Source organism: Rhinopithecus bieti, unplaced genomic scaffold (genome assembly GCF_001698545.2).
Source record: "Rhinopithecus bieti isolate Rb0 unplaced genomic scaffold, ASM169854v2 scaffold_37314, whole genome shotgun sequence".
Classification (NCBI taxonomy): domain Eukaryota; kingdom Metazoa; phylum Chordata; class Mammalia; order Primates; family Cercopithecidae; genus Rhinopithecus; species Rhinopithecus bieti.
The window spans coordinates 1,061,843-1,079,573 of record NW_016816196.1 but is presented as its reverse complement, the minus strand read 5'-3'; the positions used below and the strand labels follow the sequence as shown (position 1 = coordinate 1,079,573).

Below are 17,731 nucleotides of genomic sequence, written 5' to 3'. Positions count from 1 at the left end.
TTTCTTTTTTTTTTTGAGACGGAGTCTAGCTCTGTCGCCCAGGCTGGAGTGCAGTGGTCGGATCNTTTTTTTGAACTGAGTCTCAATCTGTTGCCCAGGCTGGAGTGCAGTGGCCCAGCCTTGGCTCGTTGAAACCCCTGCCTCCCAGGCTGAAGCGATTCTAATGCCTCAGCCTCCCTAGTAGCTGGGATTACAGGTGCATGTCACTGCACTCGGTTAATTTTTCCCTATTTTTTAGTGGAGACAGGGTTTCACCGTGTTAGCCAGGATGGGCTCCATCTCCTGACCTCGTGATCTGCCCGCCTCGGCCTCCCAAAGTGCTGGGATTACAGGTGTGAGCCACCACGCCCAGCCTGCTTTTTCTGTTTACTTTCTAGGTTTCTTTCTTTTTTTTTTTGAGACGGAGTCTAGCTCTGTCGCCCAGGCTGGAGTGCAGTGGTCGGATCTCAGCTCACTGCAAGCTCCGCCTCCTGGGTTTACGCCATTCTCCTGCCTCAGCCTCCGGAGTAGTTGGGACTACAGGCACCCGCCACCTCGCCCGGCTAGTTTTTTGTATTTTTTTTAGTAGAGACGGGGTTTCACCGTGTTAGCCAGGATGGTCTTGATCTCCTGATCTCGTGATCCGCCCGTCTCGGCGTCCCAAAGTGCTGGGATTACAGGCTTGAGCCACCGCGCCCGGCCTAGGTTTCTTTCCTAAACATATTTCCTTACCTGATAACTTTTTGTTTTCATAATTTTTATATTTCCCCGCTCCCATCAAAGTCCTCTCAGGACTCAGAATGCCTTGTTCCAAGTTATGTCTTTGCCACAGATTTTATCTACGAGTTTCTCTTATCAAATTAGCAGATTAGAGCAGTTGAGTTTCCACTGCTGTGCCATTCAGTTCTTTTCACTGAATTATTTTGTGATTATTCAAAAACATTGTGTAGCCTTACCTTTCTTCTCAATGTCCTTTAGTAGAAAGCCCAGCCCAATTTAAAGTAAAATAAATTGTATATGTAAGGCAGAAAAACTAGTAATGTCTGGTGTTTTATGTTATCCTGCACTCAAGCTAAGTTGGTTGTATAACAAATTTATGTAATTAACCATTTCGTAGAAACTTACTTCCTGTTTTATAATATGGGAGAAGATAGCTGTCTAAAATTACTAATTACCACTACATATTGTATTTATGTAATTTAAAGGAAAGGATATATAGCAGAAGTTCCCAGACTTTCTTGGTTCACTTTACCTGTGCGTCTCAGTAATTTTAACATGGTGTTATCCCTGGGCCAGAAGAAATACCTAACGTCTGTTTATTAAATAGTTTAAAAGGCCAGGAGCACACCTATAATCCCAAAACTTTGGGAGGCTGAGGCAAGAGGATTGCTTGAGTCCAAGAGCTTGAGGCTGCAGTGAGTTGTGATCATGCTACTGCACTCCAGCCTTGGCCACAGGTGAGACCCAATCTCTAATAAAAAAATAAATAGAAAGTTCACATAGCTAAAGTATATCTAACAACTTAGCCATCTGAAATTTTAAAAAATATGTTTACAGTTCCATTCTTAACCACAATGAGTTACTAATGGGATGTCTGCAACTGTTGGTCACAGCACAACTTCTCAAACCTCAGAATCAGATCACACCATCCTCTCCTATAATACATTGATTTTGTGCAATATATGTTTTATCCCATCAACTGCTGAAAATCCAGCTTTACAGACAGGATGTCATCAAAAGGCAGAGTTTTAGTATGTTGAACTACCTCTAGCTAGTCTTACAGATGTCAGGTAATTTGTTTCAAAAGTTTAAACTGTCCCACCAGCTGTGCCTTTGTGAGTTCACTGTGGTTCCTCAGTATGCCTTGGCACACAATTTAGGAATCAGTAGATACAGTGTTAAAATAACCAGCTATTTTACTTCTTTAAAACAGTTTTTTTTTTAAAACCTGAGGTCCATAAACCCACAAACAGTAACTCAGAATGGTGGTTGCCCACATAATCTGCCATTTTAAAAAAGTATAACCCAGATATACTGAGCCACAATGTTGGATGTATGTTAGTCACTGTGCTGTGCAGTCTATTAGAGGGCATTGTGGAAGTCCTTAAAACTATATGCAGAATTGTAGAGTATATGTGTGTGTGTACCTTACTGCTGTAAAAGCCACTAAGTTTTACCAGATTCCAAGAGGCTCATGACATAAGTAATGTTTGCTCAAGACTTGGTCTCTTAGAGAATGATATACTGAACAATTTACACCTTTACCCAGCATTCCCATTTGTAGGAACCTATCTGAAAGGTTAACCGACAAAAATATGAAAAAAAAAAAAAAAAAGGCAGCTGTTAATTACAGAATTTGTAATAGCAGAAGACTGGAAACCACACAAACATCTATTGGTATACCACTGGTTGAATAAACAGGTACACCCTTGCAAGAGAATACTATGCCAGTTGGAAAAGAAACGAAGATATTTATATCTGCTGTGTTGTGTCTCTAGGATATATTAAGTGAAAAGAACAAAGTTATTTTGTGTTGAGTAAAATACATGTGTATTTGATTTTAAAGAGAAATAAGCAAAGGATACAACAGTGAAATGGCAACCTAAGGAAGGAAAAGTATTTGCAAATCATTTATCTGATAAGGGATCAATCTAGAATACACAATAACTACAACTCAACAACAAAACAAATAACATGAAAAAAATGGGCAAAGGACTTGAACAGACATTTCTCCAAAGATGATGATAGACAAATGGCCAGCAAGCATATGAAAAAACATTCAATGTTACTAATCCTTAGGGAATGCAAATCAAAATCACCATCACAATGAAATAACACCTCAAACTCATTCAGGATGTCTACCGTCAAAAAAACATGGTAGTGAGGATGTGCACTTCGTGCACTGTTGGAAATGCAAAATGGTTCAGCTGCTATGGAGGAAAGTATGAGTTTCTAAAAATTTAGAATTATATGATTCAACATTTCTACTTCTGGGTATATGTCCAAAAGAATGGAAAGGATCTTAGAGTTATTTGTACATCCGCGTTTAAAGCAGCATTATTCACAATAGCCAAGAGGTGGAAGCAACCCAAGTGTCCATTCATGAAGGAATGAATAAACAAAATGTGATACACATACAATGGAGTATTCAGCTTTAAAAAGGAAGAAAACTGACTATAACATGGATGAACCTTGAGGACCGTTCACTAAATGAAATAGTCGCAAAAGGACTTATACTGTAGTGGTCGAAATTCACAGAAACAAAGTAGAATGATGTTTCCCAGTAGCTGAGGGGAGGGGGAAATGGAGACTAGTTGTTTATACAGAGTTTCAATTGTGCAAGATGGAAAAATTTGGCAGATTGTTCAGCAATATGAATATACTTAACACTATTGAACTATATACGAATATACTTAACACTATTGAACTATATACTTAGAAATGATTAAGACATTAAACTATGTGTTCTGTGTTTTTTACCTCAATAAGAAATGAAAAAAAAAATGGGGGAATGCAGTTCACAAAAATCACACAAAATTCAGTAGTACTGAGTACATTCACAGTATTGTGTAGCCATGACCATTACCTAGTTCCAGAAGTTTCTGGTGCTCCACCTGGAAACCCCCTACTCATGAAGCAGTCACTCCCCATTCCCCTCCCCCACAGCCCCTAGTAACTGCTAATCTGCTTTGTCTCTTTGGAAACAAGACAAGTTTTGTCATCTTGTCTCAAGTTGGCACAACTACATGTAGAATTATTTTAAGTGACCTCAAAATATTATAATGTGTACATGTCTAATAAGATATACTTCATAAAATAAACCACAAAGAAGTCTTAAACTTCATTCAATAATCCTATTGTTAGTGTAATCATGCTGGTAATGTTAATCTGATACTAACTACAGAAGGACAAAACAAATAAGCATATGAATTTCTGCTGAGGAGAAAAGAAATATATCAAGGAGAATATTATTCAGCCATAAACTGAAATGAGGCACTGATAAATGGCACAACATGGATGAACCTTGAAAATACGCTAAGTGAAATAAACCAGACACAAAAGGCCACGGTATGATTCTGTTTATTCAAAATACCCAGTATAGGCAAAGCATATAAACAGTTACCAGGGGCTGTGGGGAAGGGGAATGGGGAGTGACTGCTTAATGAATGGGTATGGGGTTTCCAGTCAGAGCACTGAAAAATTCTGAAACTACACAATGGTCATGGCTACACAATATTTTGAATGTACTTAATACCACTGAATGTACATTTAAAAAGTAAATTTTACTTGTGTGTTTTACCACAGTTAAAAGGAATCTCAAAATTGGGGTTTTATATATACCCAAAAGAAATATTGAGAACAATCAATTAAATCAGACATTAATTGTACTTAGATGAAGAACAGCTTTATTAACATAAATCCATTTACATGTGAAGCTCATATATGCTACAACTTAGTCTTCTCAATGTTAAAAATAATTTTTTTCTACCATGTAAAACCTAACCTTCTCTTTGACTTCTGAAAATTATATTTTGGTCCCTGAGAGTTATAAAAAGGGAGCTGGACTCCAGTAATATCATTTGCCTGATAGCTGGGTCTCAGTCCACCTCTGTCCACAAGCACTGGTCCATGGCCACCTCCAGGTCCTTCCTGTACAGCTTTTACAAGAGGGTAAATATGTTTATTTGCTGTTTCCGATTCAAGTTCAATTACCTCTCTGGCATAGTCCTGAAATTCTTTCTCCTTTTCAGCCAAAAGAGCTTCAGTAAGTTTGCAATAATCTAATTCTGCTTGTTTTGCTTGCTTTGCATTAAACTTATTTTTGGCCTATTTGGGAAAGAAAGGAAATATAACTTAATATTGGTTAAGAACGTGAACTTTCTAAATATAGGTAGCATTTGAAAATGTAGATATAATTTTCTAAACTCATTGATATTTTACAAGTTCTGATTTAACAACTATATACTATCATGTATTTCAGAAACTTTCCTATCATGCTCAAAGTAGTGGCTCAATGAAACCTTTATTAATTGCCTAATGTGATACATTTGCAAATAACACAGTGACATAGCGAAACATGAAATTTAGATAAAAACTCAGGGAACAGAGTTTAGAATCCTGTTTCAACCACTTACAAGATGTGAACTTTGGTGGTTTAGAATGCACAGCCACCATTGTCTCTAACCATCCACTATTCTGGAGGAATTCACTCAACTCTACTGTGCTGGGTCAGCCCAATATACCATGTTCCCAGCCACATAAGATTAAATCAGCAGTGAATATCTGGACTAAAACCATTTACATTATCTATTTCCCAAAAATTTTAAACTGGAACAATAAAAAATGAGTGACATTTATCAATGTAGGTTGAGAGGGCACTGAGTGGAATAGGCAATTTGCCAAAAGCCAGTTTACCAATATTTTATACAAATTTTGTCTTTTAATTGTTTATATTAATTTACATTGGATGGGATTCTTTTTATGGCTTTTCTGTGATGCTCTGGTTGGCCACTTTTCATTTGTATTCTCTGTGGCACTTTAAGAAATGTCGAGTTGGCCGGGCGCGGTGGCTCAAGCCTGTAATCCCAGCACTTTGGGAGGCCGAGACGGGTGGATCACGAGGTCAGGAGATCGAGACCATCCTGGCTAACACGGTGAAACCCCGTCTCTACTAAAAATACAAAAAACTAGCCGGGCGAGGTGGCGGGTGCCTGCAGTCCAGCTACGCGGGAGGCTGAGGCGGGAGAATGGCGTAAACCCGGGAGGCGGAGCCTTGCAGCTGAGCTGAATCCGCACTGCACTCCGCAGTCCGGAACAGAGCGAGATCTGCCTCTCAAAAAAGAAAATCCAAAATGTCGAGTTTTTTTTTTTATTTTTTGAGACGCGAGTCTCGCTCTGTCGCCCGGGCCTGGGTGCAGCGGCCAGATCTCCAGCCACTGCACGCTCCGCCCTCCGGGTTTACGCCCATTCCCCGCCTCAGCCTCTCGCGTAGCCTGGAACTACAGGCACCCGCACCTCGCCGCTAGTTTTTTGTATTTTTTTTAGTAGAGACGGGGTTCCACCGCTTAGCCAGGCCTGTCCGATCGCTGACCTCGTGATCCACCCGGTCTCGGCCTCCCAAAGTGCGGGATTACAGGCTTGAGCCACCGCCGCCCGGCGAGCTTCTTATTTTTTAAAGTAACAGTTACTATGCTACTTAGAAATAGTCTTAAATTCAAAAATATTTCTCAAAATCCCCAAAATCTTGGCATAAAACAGTGCCCAAACCTGACACATAAATTGTTAAATTTTTGATGAACGAGCAACATATTAATGTGAAAATATCAAATTTTCTCATATTGGGTGCTGCAATTCAAAAATTCTGTCTTACATACTATTTGTGAAAATGGGGATAAAATACCAGAGTTTTAAAAGTAAGAAAAGACAAAAAATGGAGAAAAGCAAAAAACGGCCAAAATCACTCGCATCAAGGTAAAATGCTAATATTGTGGAAGCTTACATAAGCAACAATCTTGGATAAGTTAGTTAGTAAATTATAGGAAAATACTTGAGGGAACGAGAAAGAACCATGAACGCAGCAGAAAGACAGTGACAATGGAAGGAAAGAATACTGTGTGGAACATATGATTGTACCTCCACATTTGATATGCAATTAAGGCATAAGCATACAGTTTAATAAAGAAAAGTTCCAAAAAATGTAATTAAAATCCTAAAATGCTAATAGATGAACCCCGTAAAAGTACTTCCAAGTACATTGTGGAATAATAGCTATTACTATCCGAAAACTGGAAAATAAGGCCAAAAAAATCAAGTATTTGATAAAAATTGTACCGTAAAGGTAACCAATGGTATCTTGAAAAAAAACTTCTTAAAGACTTCAACAAGTAAATCGAAGATTCCCAAACTACTGATCTATTTGACTGTATTGGAAACAATTGGCACCGCCAAAAATTAAAAACTTTTGTATCCTCAAGATAATATCAACAGAGTGAAACAAGGTAACTCATGGGATGGGAGAAGACATTGCAACAATCGTGTATCTGATCACAGATTAATATACAAGAATACTTTCAAAACTCCTAAAACCCCAACAGCAAAAACATTCAAAAAGAGGGGCCGGCACAGTGCTCACACTTGGAGTCTCTAGCACTTTGGAGGGCCAAGCGTGCACTGAGTCAGGAGTTGAGACGCAGCCTGGCCAACATGGTGGAACCCATCTCTACTAAAAATAGCAAAAATTCAGTCCTGGCGTGTGTGGCCCACCTGTAATCCCAGCACGTTGAAAGAGACTGAGAAAGGAGAATTGCTTGACCGCTGGAGGCAGAGGTTGGCAGTGAGCCCGAGATCATGCCACTGCACTCCAGCCTGGGCAATGACGGGCAAACTCTGTCTCACAAAAAAAAAAAAAGAAAAAAAAAAAAAAAAAAAGTGAAAAAGCCAAACGAAAAGGACAAATATTGTCCTTATTCCATTCTACTGAGATACCTAGAATAATCAAGTTCAATCTGAGATAGAAGAATAGAAGCAGAGGTTACCAGACTGGAGAAAAGAAGGAATCGGGAGTACGTTTAACCGTGTACAAGAGTTTTATACAGGATAGATGAAAAACTCTGGAGGTAGAGTGGCGACGTCAATGGAATGTAGCTCCATGCCGCCTGAACCGTACACTAACCATGCTAAAATGGTACTTTTTCAGTTATATTTTAGCACCAGCAAATAAAAATCATTTAAAAAGAACTCAGGGCACTAAGAAAACCCAATTAGAAAAATGGCAACACTCCTAAATACGACACTTCACAAAAGAAGGATAGCAGATGGCTAAGCAAGGATGATGAACAGATGTCGCATTATCTTGTCATTAGAGAAATGGAAAAAAGGCCCATAAGATATCACCATACTAGAATAGTTATAAATTAGGGGATGAACAATATCAAAGTGTTTGATGAGTATGTGGAGTAACCGTTGTGCTCAGACAGTTGGCTGTAGGGAATGGCAAAATGTTAGCAGCCAATTTCAAAAACAAGTTTAGGTTGGCAAATGATGTGGATGCTGGTCCCTAACGTAATCTTCTAAAATCTGGATATCTCCATTCACCTCAAATCTGAAACCTAGAGATCCGCAATTCAAATAAGTCTTTGAGATATGGGGAAAAAAGTAAACAAAGAAATGAGGCATTATGGCCTGCCACATCATTGTATTTTCTGTTTTTGTTTTTTTTTTTTTTTGGTTTTTTGTTTTTTTGTTTTTTTTGAACGGAGCCCGCTCATGTCGGCCACCAGCTGGAGTGCAGCGGCCGATCCTCAAGCTCACTGCAACTCCGCCATCCCGGTTCCGCCATTCTCTGGCCTCAGCACTCCCAAGTAGCGGGGACTCACAAGGCGGCCCCACCCGCCCGGCAATTTTTGTAAATTTTTTAGTAAGAGACGGGGTTTTCAGCCATGTTAGCCAGTGATGCGTCCGATCTCCTGAGCCCTCGGATCCACCCCGTGCTGCGCCTCCCAATGCTGCTGGGGTTACAGGCTGAGCCATCCCGCGCCCCGGCTGTATTCTCCTTTAATATTTACTAAAGTATAATAGACACTAAAGAAGGATAAACATTCATTTAAAAGATAAAACTCATATGGGAACTTCACTGGAGATAAAAACAGAAACTAACCCTATATTTTTAATATATTTTATTGAGCCATAACCATAATGACCATTTTTTTCTTATCTGACAAAAGAAACTGCTTGGGAGATAGAAAACTAGCATGAATTCTGTATTATATACTTATTGCTAACGTAAGTATAAACATTCAGGAATAATTACCATTTGCTGAATATGGGCATCTTGAACCTCTCGGTGTTCTTTATCAGCTTTGTATTTTTTCTCCTTTTCATGTTCCCAGAAAATTTGATCTGCTTTCATGACAGCCAGCAATTGTTCTTTAGCCTCTATTTTTCTTTGTCTTTCTTCTTCCTCTTTATTTTTCATCTAGACGTTTAAGGCAAAGGAAACAAATTAAAACCAGTTATAGCAACCAGTCCTGACTGAAAAGGCACAGAGTCAGAGAGTTGAAGCAGAGGAGAGTCAGCCAGGAGCAATACAGGAGCAGAAAAGTGCATGCACCTGGATGGTTCCCATGAGGCCAGTTTACTTTGGTTTTGTCCTATTTCCTGAATATCAGAAAACACCGAAGTGATACAGGACAATGTTTACTGGCTTGAAAAAGAAAATACAGGAAAAGAAAAAAGATGTTCTCAAGGAAGGGAAATACGTAAGTAAAAAATTAATTGCTCCAGCAATGCGTGGTGGCTCACGCCTGTAATCCCAGCACTTTGGGAGGCCAAGGTGGGCAGATCACCTTGGGAGGTCGGGAGTTTGAGACCAGCCTGACCAACATGAAGAAACCCTGTCTCTACTAAAAATACAAAATTAGCCAGGCATGATGGTGCATGCCTGTAATCCCTACTACTCTGGAGACTGAGGCAGGAAAATTGCTTGAACCCGGAAGGCGGAGGTTACAGTGAGCCAAGATTGTGCCATTGCACTCCAGCCTGGGCAACAAGAGTGAAACTCCATCTCAAAAAAAAAAATTGCTCCTATGTGTATAAACTATCAGCTATCCAAATTAAATGTTATGACAGTCATGTAAAATATAAGTTTTGAAATATTAAACAAATGTATAATTTTTACATGGTTTGTCTTTAAAACATACAAATGAAAAGTATACCACATAAATAACCTTTGCGTTTCAGATGGTTCTGAAACAGAAGAGATTATTACTTTGCATCTATAAATATCTCATTTGTAACTGTCATGTCATCTTTGTTGGGAAGTAAACATTGTCCAATTTCAAAAATACAGGAGGATAATTAATATATTGTTTTTAATATCTTGGCTAGTTTTGGTTAGAGAGTCAGATGGGATGGGAAACACAGTGGAAAGGTCCTAACTTTGTCTTTCTATTTTATTTTCACAATTGAATTGTTTACCACAATGGCTCTATATTCTGCAATTGTTTTTAATTCTGCTTTGTTTTTTTCATCTTTTTCTCTTTCTCTTTTTTCCCATTCAGCCTCAGCTTCTGCAATATCTCTAGCAATAATCATATCTTCATTGTCAAGTTTCTCTTTCAATAGTTCACTCAGGAAGTTATGTATTCTTTCTCTTCGTTTCTCCATAAGCCTGTAACAAAATAACCATACTTGTCAAATCTTCATGAACAGATGTCCAGTGGAGCCAACATGACTTAATTAGGGAGTCTGAGATAACTTGTAGTCTCTTACAAAACTAACAGGAGCCCCATTGCTCCTTACATACATTGATTATTTTAAGTGGAAATTATTTTTTATCTATAAAGTAACATATATTCTAAAATCCAAAGAGAGTAATATGTATAATACATCTCTCTCTCTCTCTTTGTGTGTGTGTGTGTGTGTGTGTAAGAAATAAGATCTTAAAATTATCTACATTGAAAAATATTTTAGGCCAGGTGTGGTAGCTCATGCCTATAATCCCAACACTTTGGGAGGCTGAGGTAGGAGGATCGCTAGAGCCCAGGAGTTAAGAGACCAGCCTGGGCAAGATGGCAAGACCCCATTTCTACAGACAAATTTTTTAAGTTGGGCACGGTGGCTCACGCCTGTAATCCCAGCACTTTGGGAGGCCGAGGCGAGTGGATCATGAGGTCAGGAGTTCGAGACTAGCCTGACCAACATGGTGAAACCCTGTCTCTACTAAAATACAAAAATTAGCCAGGCGTGGTGGCACACGCCTGTAATCCCAGCTACTCAGGGGGCTGAGGCAGGAGAATCGCTTAAACCCAGGAGGTGTAGGTTGCAGTGAGCTGAGATCACACCACTGCACTCCAGCCTGGGCGAGAGAGCGAGACTCTGTCTCAAAAAAAAAAAAAAAAAAAAGTCTTAGCCAAGCGCAGTGGCATGGACCTGTAGCCCCAGCTACTCAGGAGGCTGAGGCAGGAGGATTGCTTGAGCCCAGGGGTTCAAGGTGGCAGTGAACTGTGTACCACTGTATTCCAGCCTGAGTGACAGAGTGAGACTCTATTAAAAAAAAATTAAAGAAAAAAAATTTTTTTTGAGATAGAGTCTCACTGTCACCCAGGCTGGAGTGCAGTAGCACAATCTCAGCTCACTGCAACCTCTGCCTCCTGGGTTCAAGCGATTCTCCTGCCTCAGCCCAGCTAGTTTTTATATTTTAGTAGAGAGGGGTTTCACCATGTGCCCAGGCTGGTCCTGAATGCTTGACCTCAAGTGATCCACCTGCTTCAGCATACCAAAGTGCTGGGATTATAGGCGTGAGCCATTGCACCTGGCCACAGAAAATATTTCAATATTTTATCAGACTACCCTGCTTACTCTATCATTGGAGGCTGAGGCTATAAAAGGCCTTTATTTAAATAAAATCAAGGAAATAATCTAATAATTAAAGTTATCAAAATCCTAAATATCCATCCCCTCACAATACTCTGTCTGGAATTTATTCACAGCACTTTTTTGACTTGATCTGTTTAAATTTCTCCCTTTACACTTTAAGGTTCCTTTTTTTTTTTTTTTTTTAAGAGACAGGATCTTGCTATGCTGGCCAGGCTGGTCTCAACTTTCTGGCCTCAAGCAATCCTCCTACTTTGGCCTCTCAAATTCACTATGAGATTCCTCAGGTCAGAAATTGAATGGGTCCTCTCTCTAGTGAAGAGCAAAGCATGTGCCTGGTATATCATAAGAATAAATACATTTTGTTAAATAAATTGGGGCATTTTTATTTATGAAATTGTATAAAAAATAATTTTGTTGTGACAAATTCACTTACTAAATGAATTGGCAAAGCAGCATGTGAGAAATGATGAGAAAGGATACAGTGCATACTCCAAGGAAATTACAATTTAAAGTGGAGAAAAGACATTTATGCAAATGTCTTTATAACTATCCAAGACAAAGGGTAATTAAATGCCATGAGAAAGCTAGAAAATGATATGGACAAAGGAGAAAAAAAGAAAGCCTTCAGAGAAAAGGTGACATTTCAGGTAGAATTCCAAAAAACAGTATTTTAAACAGTTTTATTGATTGCTTACTATGCTCCTGACACTATTCCAGGTGCTGAGGACAGACCTAACAGTGAACAAAAACATTAGAAGTTGGGCATGGTAGTGCGCACCTTTAATCCCAGCTACTCAAGAGGCTAAGATAGAAGGATCCCTGGAGGCTATGAGGTTGAGGCTACAGGGCACTGTGATCACACTTGTGAATAGTCATTGTCCTCCACCCTGGGCAACACAGCAAGACCTCATCTCTAAAAAAAAAGTTTTAATAAAAATAAAAATCTGTGCCCTCATGGGGCTTTCATGATTGCTGGAGGAGAGGGACAGTAAACAAAATAAATAATTAAAAAATATATATAGTGCTATATATCAAGCAACGAGGGTGGGGAAAGCAGGTAAAGTGACAAGCAATTGGGGAGGGGGTATAATTTTAAATAAGGTAGTCAGAGAAAGCCTCAGTGACAAGGTAATATTTAAGTACAGATCTGAAAGAGTTAAGAAAGCAAGTTACGTGCTCTCTGGAGGTGAGCATTCCCTAGAGCAGGCAGAGGCAAGTCCAGTACAGGTGAGAAGAAGGAGAGGAGAGAATAGTAAGAGAAGAGGTCTGAGGGATAAGGCTGGAAAGGATGAGCTGGGAAGACGGAAATTTGGGTAGGTGGAGAGCCTTATGGGCCATTGTAAAGACTAAGTGAGTTGTGAAGCCATCAGAGGATTCTGCACAAGGGGAAAGCATGATTTAGACAGAAACCCCCTATACTGCAATCTGGCCTCCTACTCTTATCTCTACACCCCATACCAAACTGATCACTAATATAAGCAATGTCCTCTAAATCGGATGAATACTTCATTTTAAAAATTATACTTAATCCCATTACTGACCTAACACTGATGACCGCTCCCTTCTTACTGAGACTCTCCTCCCTGATGTTTCCCTGGTTTTTCTCCAATCTCCGGAAACTATTTGTTGGTCTTCACATTATCTTCTTTTTCCATTTGACTTTTAAATGGAGTTCCCTAGGGACTATGCCACCTTCATTTCTTACCTACCCACCCTAGGTGAGCTCATCTGTATCCACAACTCCAACTGCCACTTATATACCAATGGCTCACAAAGCCATCTTCAGCTCATAGTCCTCTGGGACAGCAGATCAGTGTTTCTGACCATCTACAAGATGATGTCTTCACACCCACATCCCAAACTGAAATCAAATCACTGAATGCTCTAGTCATATATAAAATAAGACCTCTGTTCCTAAAGACTACTGTCATAATAATCATAAAATCATAATAATTTCAGCTAGTACTTTATTATACACATTATTAAAGCCTACCTGTGTGTTTCAGCTTCTTTTTCTTTCCCCATTTGTATAAGACACTTTTTTGCTTTGATAAATTTTCTAATCTTTTCATCTTCTTCCTCTTGCTGCTGCTGTTCTACAGCTTTGATAATATGTTTATCCTGCATATGTTCCTTGGGGGAAAAACTGTATGTATTAACTTATCACAAAGAAAAATATCTTTCAACATATCAACAGCTAACAAGAACCTGTCAAATGGTCACAGCTTCTGACCCAGTTATTCCTCTCCTGGAAATTTTATCCCAAAGAGATGATCAGAGAAGTGCATAAAGGTTTATGTGCCATGCACTTTATCTCAAAGTTACTTATAATAGCCAAAAAATGGAAACAACCTCTAAATATTCAATCATAGAGAATAATCATGGAGAATATAGTTAAATCATACTCTCAGTAACATGAGATGTGATTCAAATAATATAATCAATATGTAGGTGGGGGAAAGCAGAATATGTAACATTACATAGTATATTCCAATTTCACAAATACATGTAAGTACAACTTTATAATGTATAAATGACTGGAAGAAATGTGTCAAATGTTAACAGTACTTACCTCTGGGGTATGAGATAATAGGTAACTTTTATATCTTATTAATGCTTTTCTGTATTTCTCTTCAAATATTTCATGTCTTTAAAGTATGCAATTGAAAATAATTGTATAATAAGAAAAGATACACCAAATATATATATAAAGTTCATTTAATGTTTGAATAGTCATATGGTTCAAAACCAAAATGCTTTTACATACACAGTGTAGCGAGCGTCCTTCCACTCCATCCACTATGTCTCTTCCTAATCCTCCCTCCAGACTCAAATCACTATTGTTGTTTCTTGTCCAGACTTTGCTTTTGCATACATATATGAAAATACAGATATGTATTCTAACAAATTTTTAAAGTAGGTCACTAGTATTTACAACAAAAAGTAAAAATCTGTTCATATTAGCATATGTTCTATGAGCTCCGCCTGAGTTAGCCATCATAAAAACAGATGGCATTGTGCACAATAGCCTGAATATATAGATATATTAGTATATTCTGTTATTTAGACAGGGTGTCTGTTGCCCAAGGTGCAGTGGCACGATCATAGCTCATGAAAGCCTTGAACTCTGGGGCTCAAGGGAAACTCCCACCTCAGCCTCCAGAGTAGCTGGGGCTACAGGCACGAGCCACCGTGCCTGGCATATTCTGTTATTATATAAATAGAAACCAATTCAAAGTAAAAGTTGTTAATCCTCCACTATATTTATACCTCAGGGTCTACTATGTGCCCAGCACTCTTAACTAATCTCCTATTTTATGGGTTAATTTTAAAAGCCTATAATCTGGTTAGGAGATATATTGGTCAATATGATCAACATGAAAAACTAAAGCAAACAGCAAACTGTTAAAAGTGATTGTTTTGGATAATTCCTTACAAGTTTTATTTTGCTGTTTTCTCCAAGTTTATTCTAATGTTCACAAAGATTTTTTATAATATGAAAAAATATAGAGTTGATTAACACAAAGTTAATTCTCATTTTTCAATATTGAAAGCTTAAGCTCAAGGTCATATAGCCAGTAAATGGCAGAGTTAGCATTAAAAACTAGGTCTGTGCTACTCCAAGCCTACTTGGAGACATAAAAAGTATTCCACCCATTATCCAAGAATTAGATTTTAATGAAAACAACAACATTTCAAGTAAAAATCTTAGGAATTAAAATTTTCATAGCTAAAATGTAAAAAATCAACAGAAGACTTAGAATACAAAGTTGAAACTCAGTAGAACAAAAAGAAAATGGCAGAAACAATTAGTTGCCTACCAAAGATTATTTCTTCTGTGCTTCATTAGCAGCAGGACCCAGATTTTATTCAGGGTAGAAATATACTCAGCTAAAAGACTATACGTCCAGCTTTCTTTTCAGCCAGGTGTAACAAAATTATGATCAATGAGATTCAGGGAAAACTGTTAAGTGGGACTTCTTGGAAAATTCCTTAAAAGGAGAACAGCCTGGGCAATGTACCAGAACCCATCCGTACAAAAAAGACCAAAAAAATTATGGCAGCACATGCCTGCAGTCCCAGCTACCAGGCAGGATGAGATGGGAGGATCACTTAAGCCCAGGAGGTCAAGGCTGCAGTGAGCCAACGTGCCACTGCACTCCAGCCTGGGAGACAGAGTGAGACCCTGTCTCAAAAAGAGGAAAAGGAAGAGGAAGAAGAAGGAGGAGGAGGAGAAGGAGGAGGAGAAGGAGAAAAGAGGAAGAAGAAAAGAAAAGGAGGAAGAAGGAAGAAGAAAGAAGAAAGAGGAGGTAAAGGAGGAGGAGGAGGAGGAGGGAGGAGATAGGAAATAGAGTACTCCCTTTTTACATTCATCCTTTCTTCCTTCTTGCTATCCAGAATGTGGACATGAGGGCTGAAACTCCAGCAGCTATTCAGGGCCATTAGGCAAACTTTGTACATAGATGCCATCTATGTACAAAGAATAACAGAGTAGACTGGGTGTGGTGGCTCACACCTGTAATCCCAGCACTGTGGAAGGCCAAGGCAGGCGGATCACCTGAGGTCAGGAGTTCAAGACCAGCCTGGCCAACATGGTGAAAACCATCTCTACTAAAAATACAGAAATTAGTGGGGTATGGTGGTGGGTGCCTGTAATCCCAGCTACTTGGGAGGCTGAAGCAGGAAGAATTGCTTGAACCTGGAAGGCAGAGGTTGCAGTGAGCTGAGATCATGCCACTATACTTCAGCCTGGGTGACAGAATAAGACTCCATCTCAAAAAAAAAAGTAACAGAGTAAAAAAAAGAGAAGGTGGTGTCTTAGTCCCTGTTAACTCTATAGCTGCCGTTACCACACACCCCTGCACTTTAAACCTGTATATTATTTGCAGTTTTCTATCATACGCATTTAAGCCTTATCTTAACTAATGAGAAAAGATTCTTAGAAATTACAGCATTATTTCAAAAAATCCAATGTCTATCAGAGAGATTCTAGAACAGAAAGATAAAATGGAAGGGGACAAAATTATCTAAGAAATAAAACAATAGCCGGGCGCGGTGGCTCAAGCCTGTAATCCCAGCACTTTGGGAGGCCGAGACGGGCGGATCACGAGGTCAGGAGATCGAGACCATCCTGGCTAACACGGTGAAACCCCGTCTCTACTAAAAAATACAAAAAACTAGCCGGGCGAGGTGGCGGGCGCTTGTAGTCCCAGCTACTCGGGAGGCTGAGGCAGGAGAATGGTGTAAACCCGGGAGGCGGAGCTTGCAGTGAGCTGAGATCCGGCCACTGCACCCAGCCTGGGCGACAGAGCGAGACTCCGTCTCAAAAAAAAAAAAAAAAAAAAAAAAAAAAAAAAAAAAAAAAGAAATAAAACAATAAAAGTTCTCAGGATGAAAGAAATATGAGTTTACAGAATAAAAGCATCAACTGAATGCCCAGAAAAATGAATGAAGGCACATAATTCAAGGCACATCACTGTAAAATTTTGGAGCACAAGAGATAAAGACAGGACCCTAAAACCATTCAGAAAGACAGAAAGAAGAAAAAGAAAAAAAGCAAAATGGCCAGGCGTAGTGGCTCACCCTTGTAATCACAGCACTTCAGGAAGCCAAGGCGGACAGATCACTTGAGGCCAAGAGTTCGAGACCAGCCTAGCCAACATGGCGAAACCCTGTCTCTACTAAAAGTACAAAAATTAGCCAGGTATGTGGCACATGCCTGTAATCCCAGCTACTTGTGAGGCTGAGGCACAAGAAGTGCTTAAGCCCAGGAGGCGGAGGTTGCAGCAGTGAGCCAAGATTATGCCACTGTACTCCAGCCAGGGAGGCAGGGTGAAACTGTCTCAAAAAAAAAAAAAAAGAAAAGAAAAAAGAAAGAAAGAAAAGTAAAAATAATTACATATGTCAGATGAAGATCATCAATGGCATCATGCTTTTCAATAGCAATACTAGATGCCAAAGGAATATAAAACAGTGAATACAAAATTCTGAATTCTGAACCCAGAATTCTATAACCAATCAAACTATAAATCAAGCATGACTTTAAAAGATAAGCTTTTCATACTATCATACTGGTCCTTAAAAAATAATAACTAAAAATGATTAAAAAATAAAATAAACTTTTCAGATAATTAAAACATTTTACCTCTCATACACCCTTTCTTAAGGAAGCTACTCCAAGGTGTATTTTAGCAAGATGAGGGAGTAAATCAAGAAAAAGACGTAAGATTCAGGAAATCAGAGATTTAGCCCTAGAAAGTAATATTCTACGCACACATTACAGTTTTTAATGTTAACAAAGGTTAAACACATAACATACACCCTTATAAAAAAGGTCAAAATGTAAAATTAAAACTTTTTTTTTTTTTTTTTTTTT

The 17,731-nt window shown here is 38.9% G+C and overlaps 1 protein-coding gene across 1 annotated transcript in view; it reads right to left on the bottom strand.

The window, feature by feature from the left end:
• Positions 1-4,043: 4,043 nt before the first annotated feature.
• Positions 4,044-17,731, bottom strand: part of CFAP210 (cilia and flagella associated protein 210) — a 63,210-nt gene continuing 49,522 nt past the window's right edge. The window contains 4 exon segments of the mRNA XM_017854471.1: positions 4,044-4,806; positions 8,789-8,953; positions 9,955-10,147; positions 13,349-13,488. Of these exon segments, the coding sequence (XP_017709960.1) occupies positions 4,465-4,806; positions 8,789-8,953; positions 9,955-10,147; positions 13,349-13,488 (840 nt within the window). The 3' untranslated portion in view covers positions 4,044-4,464.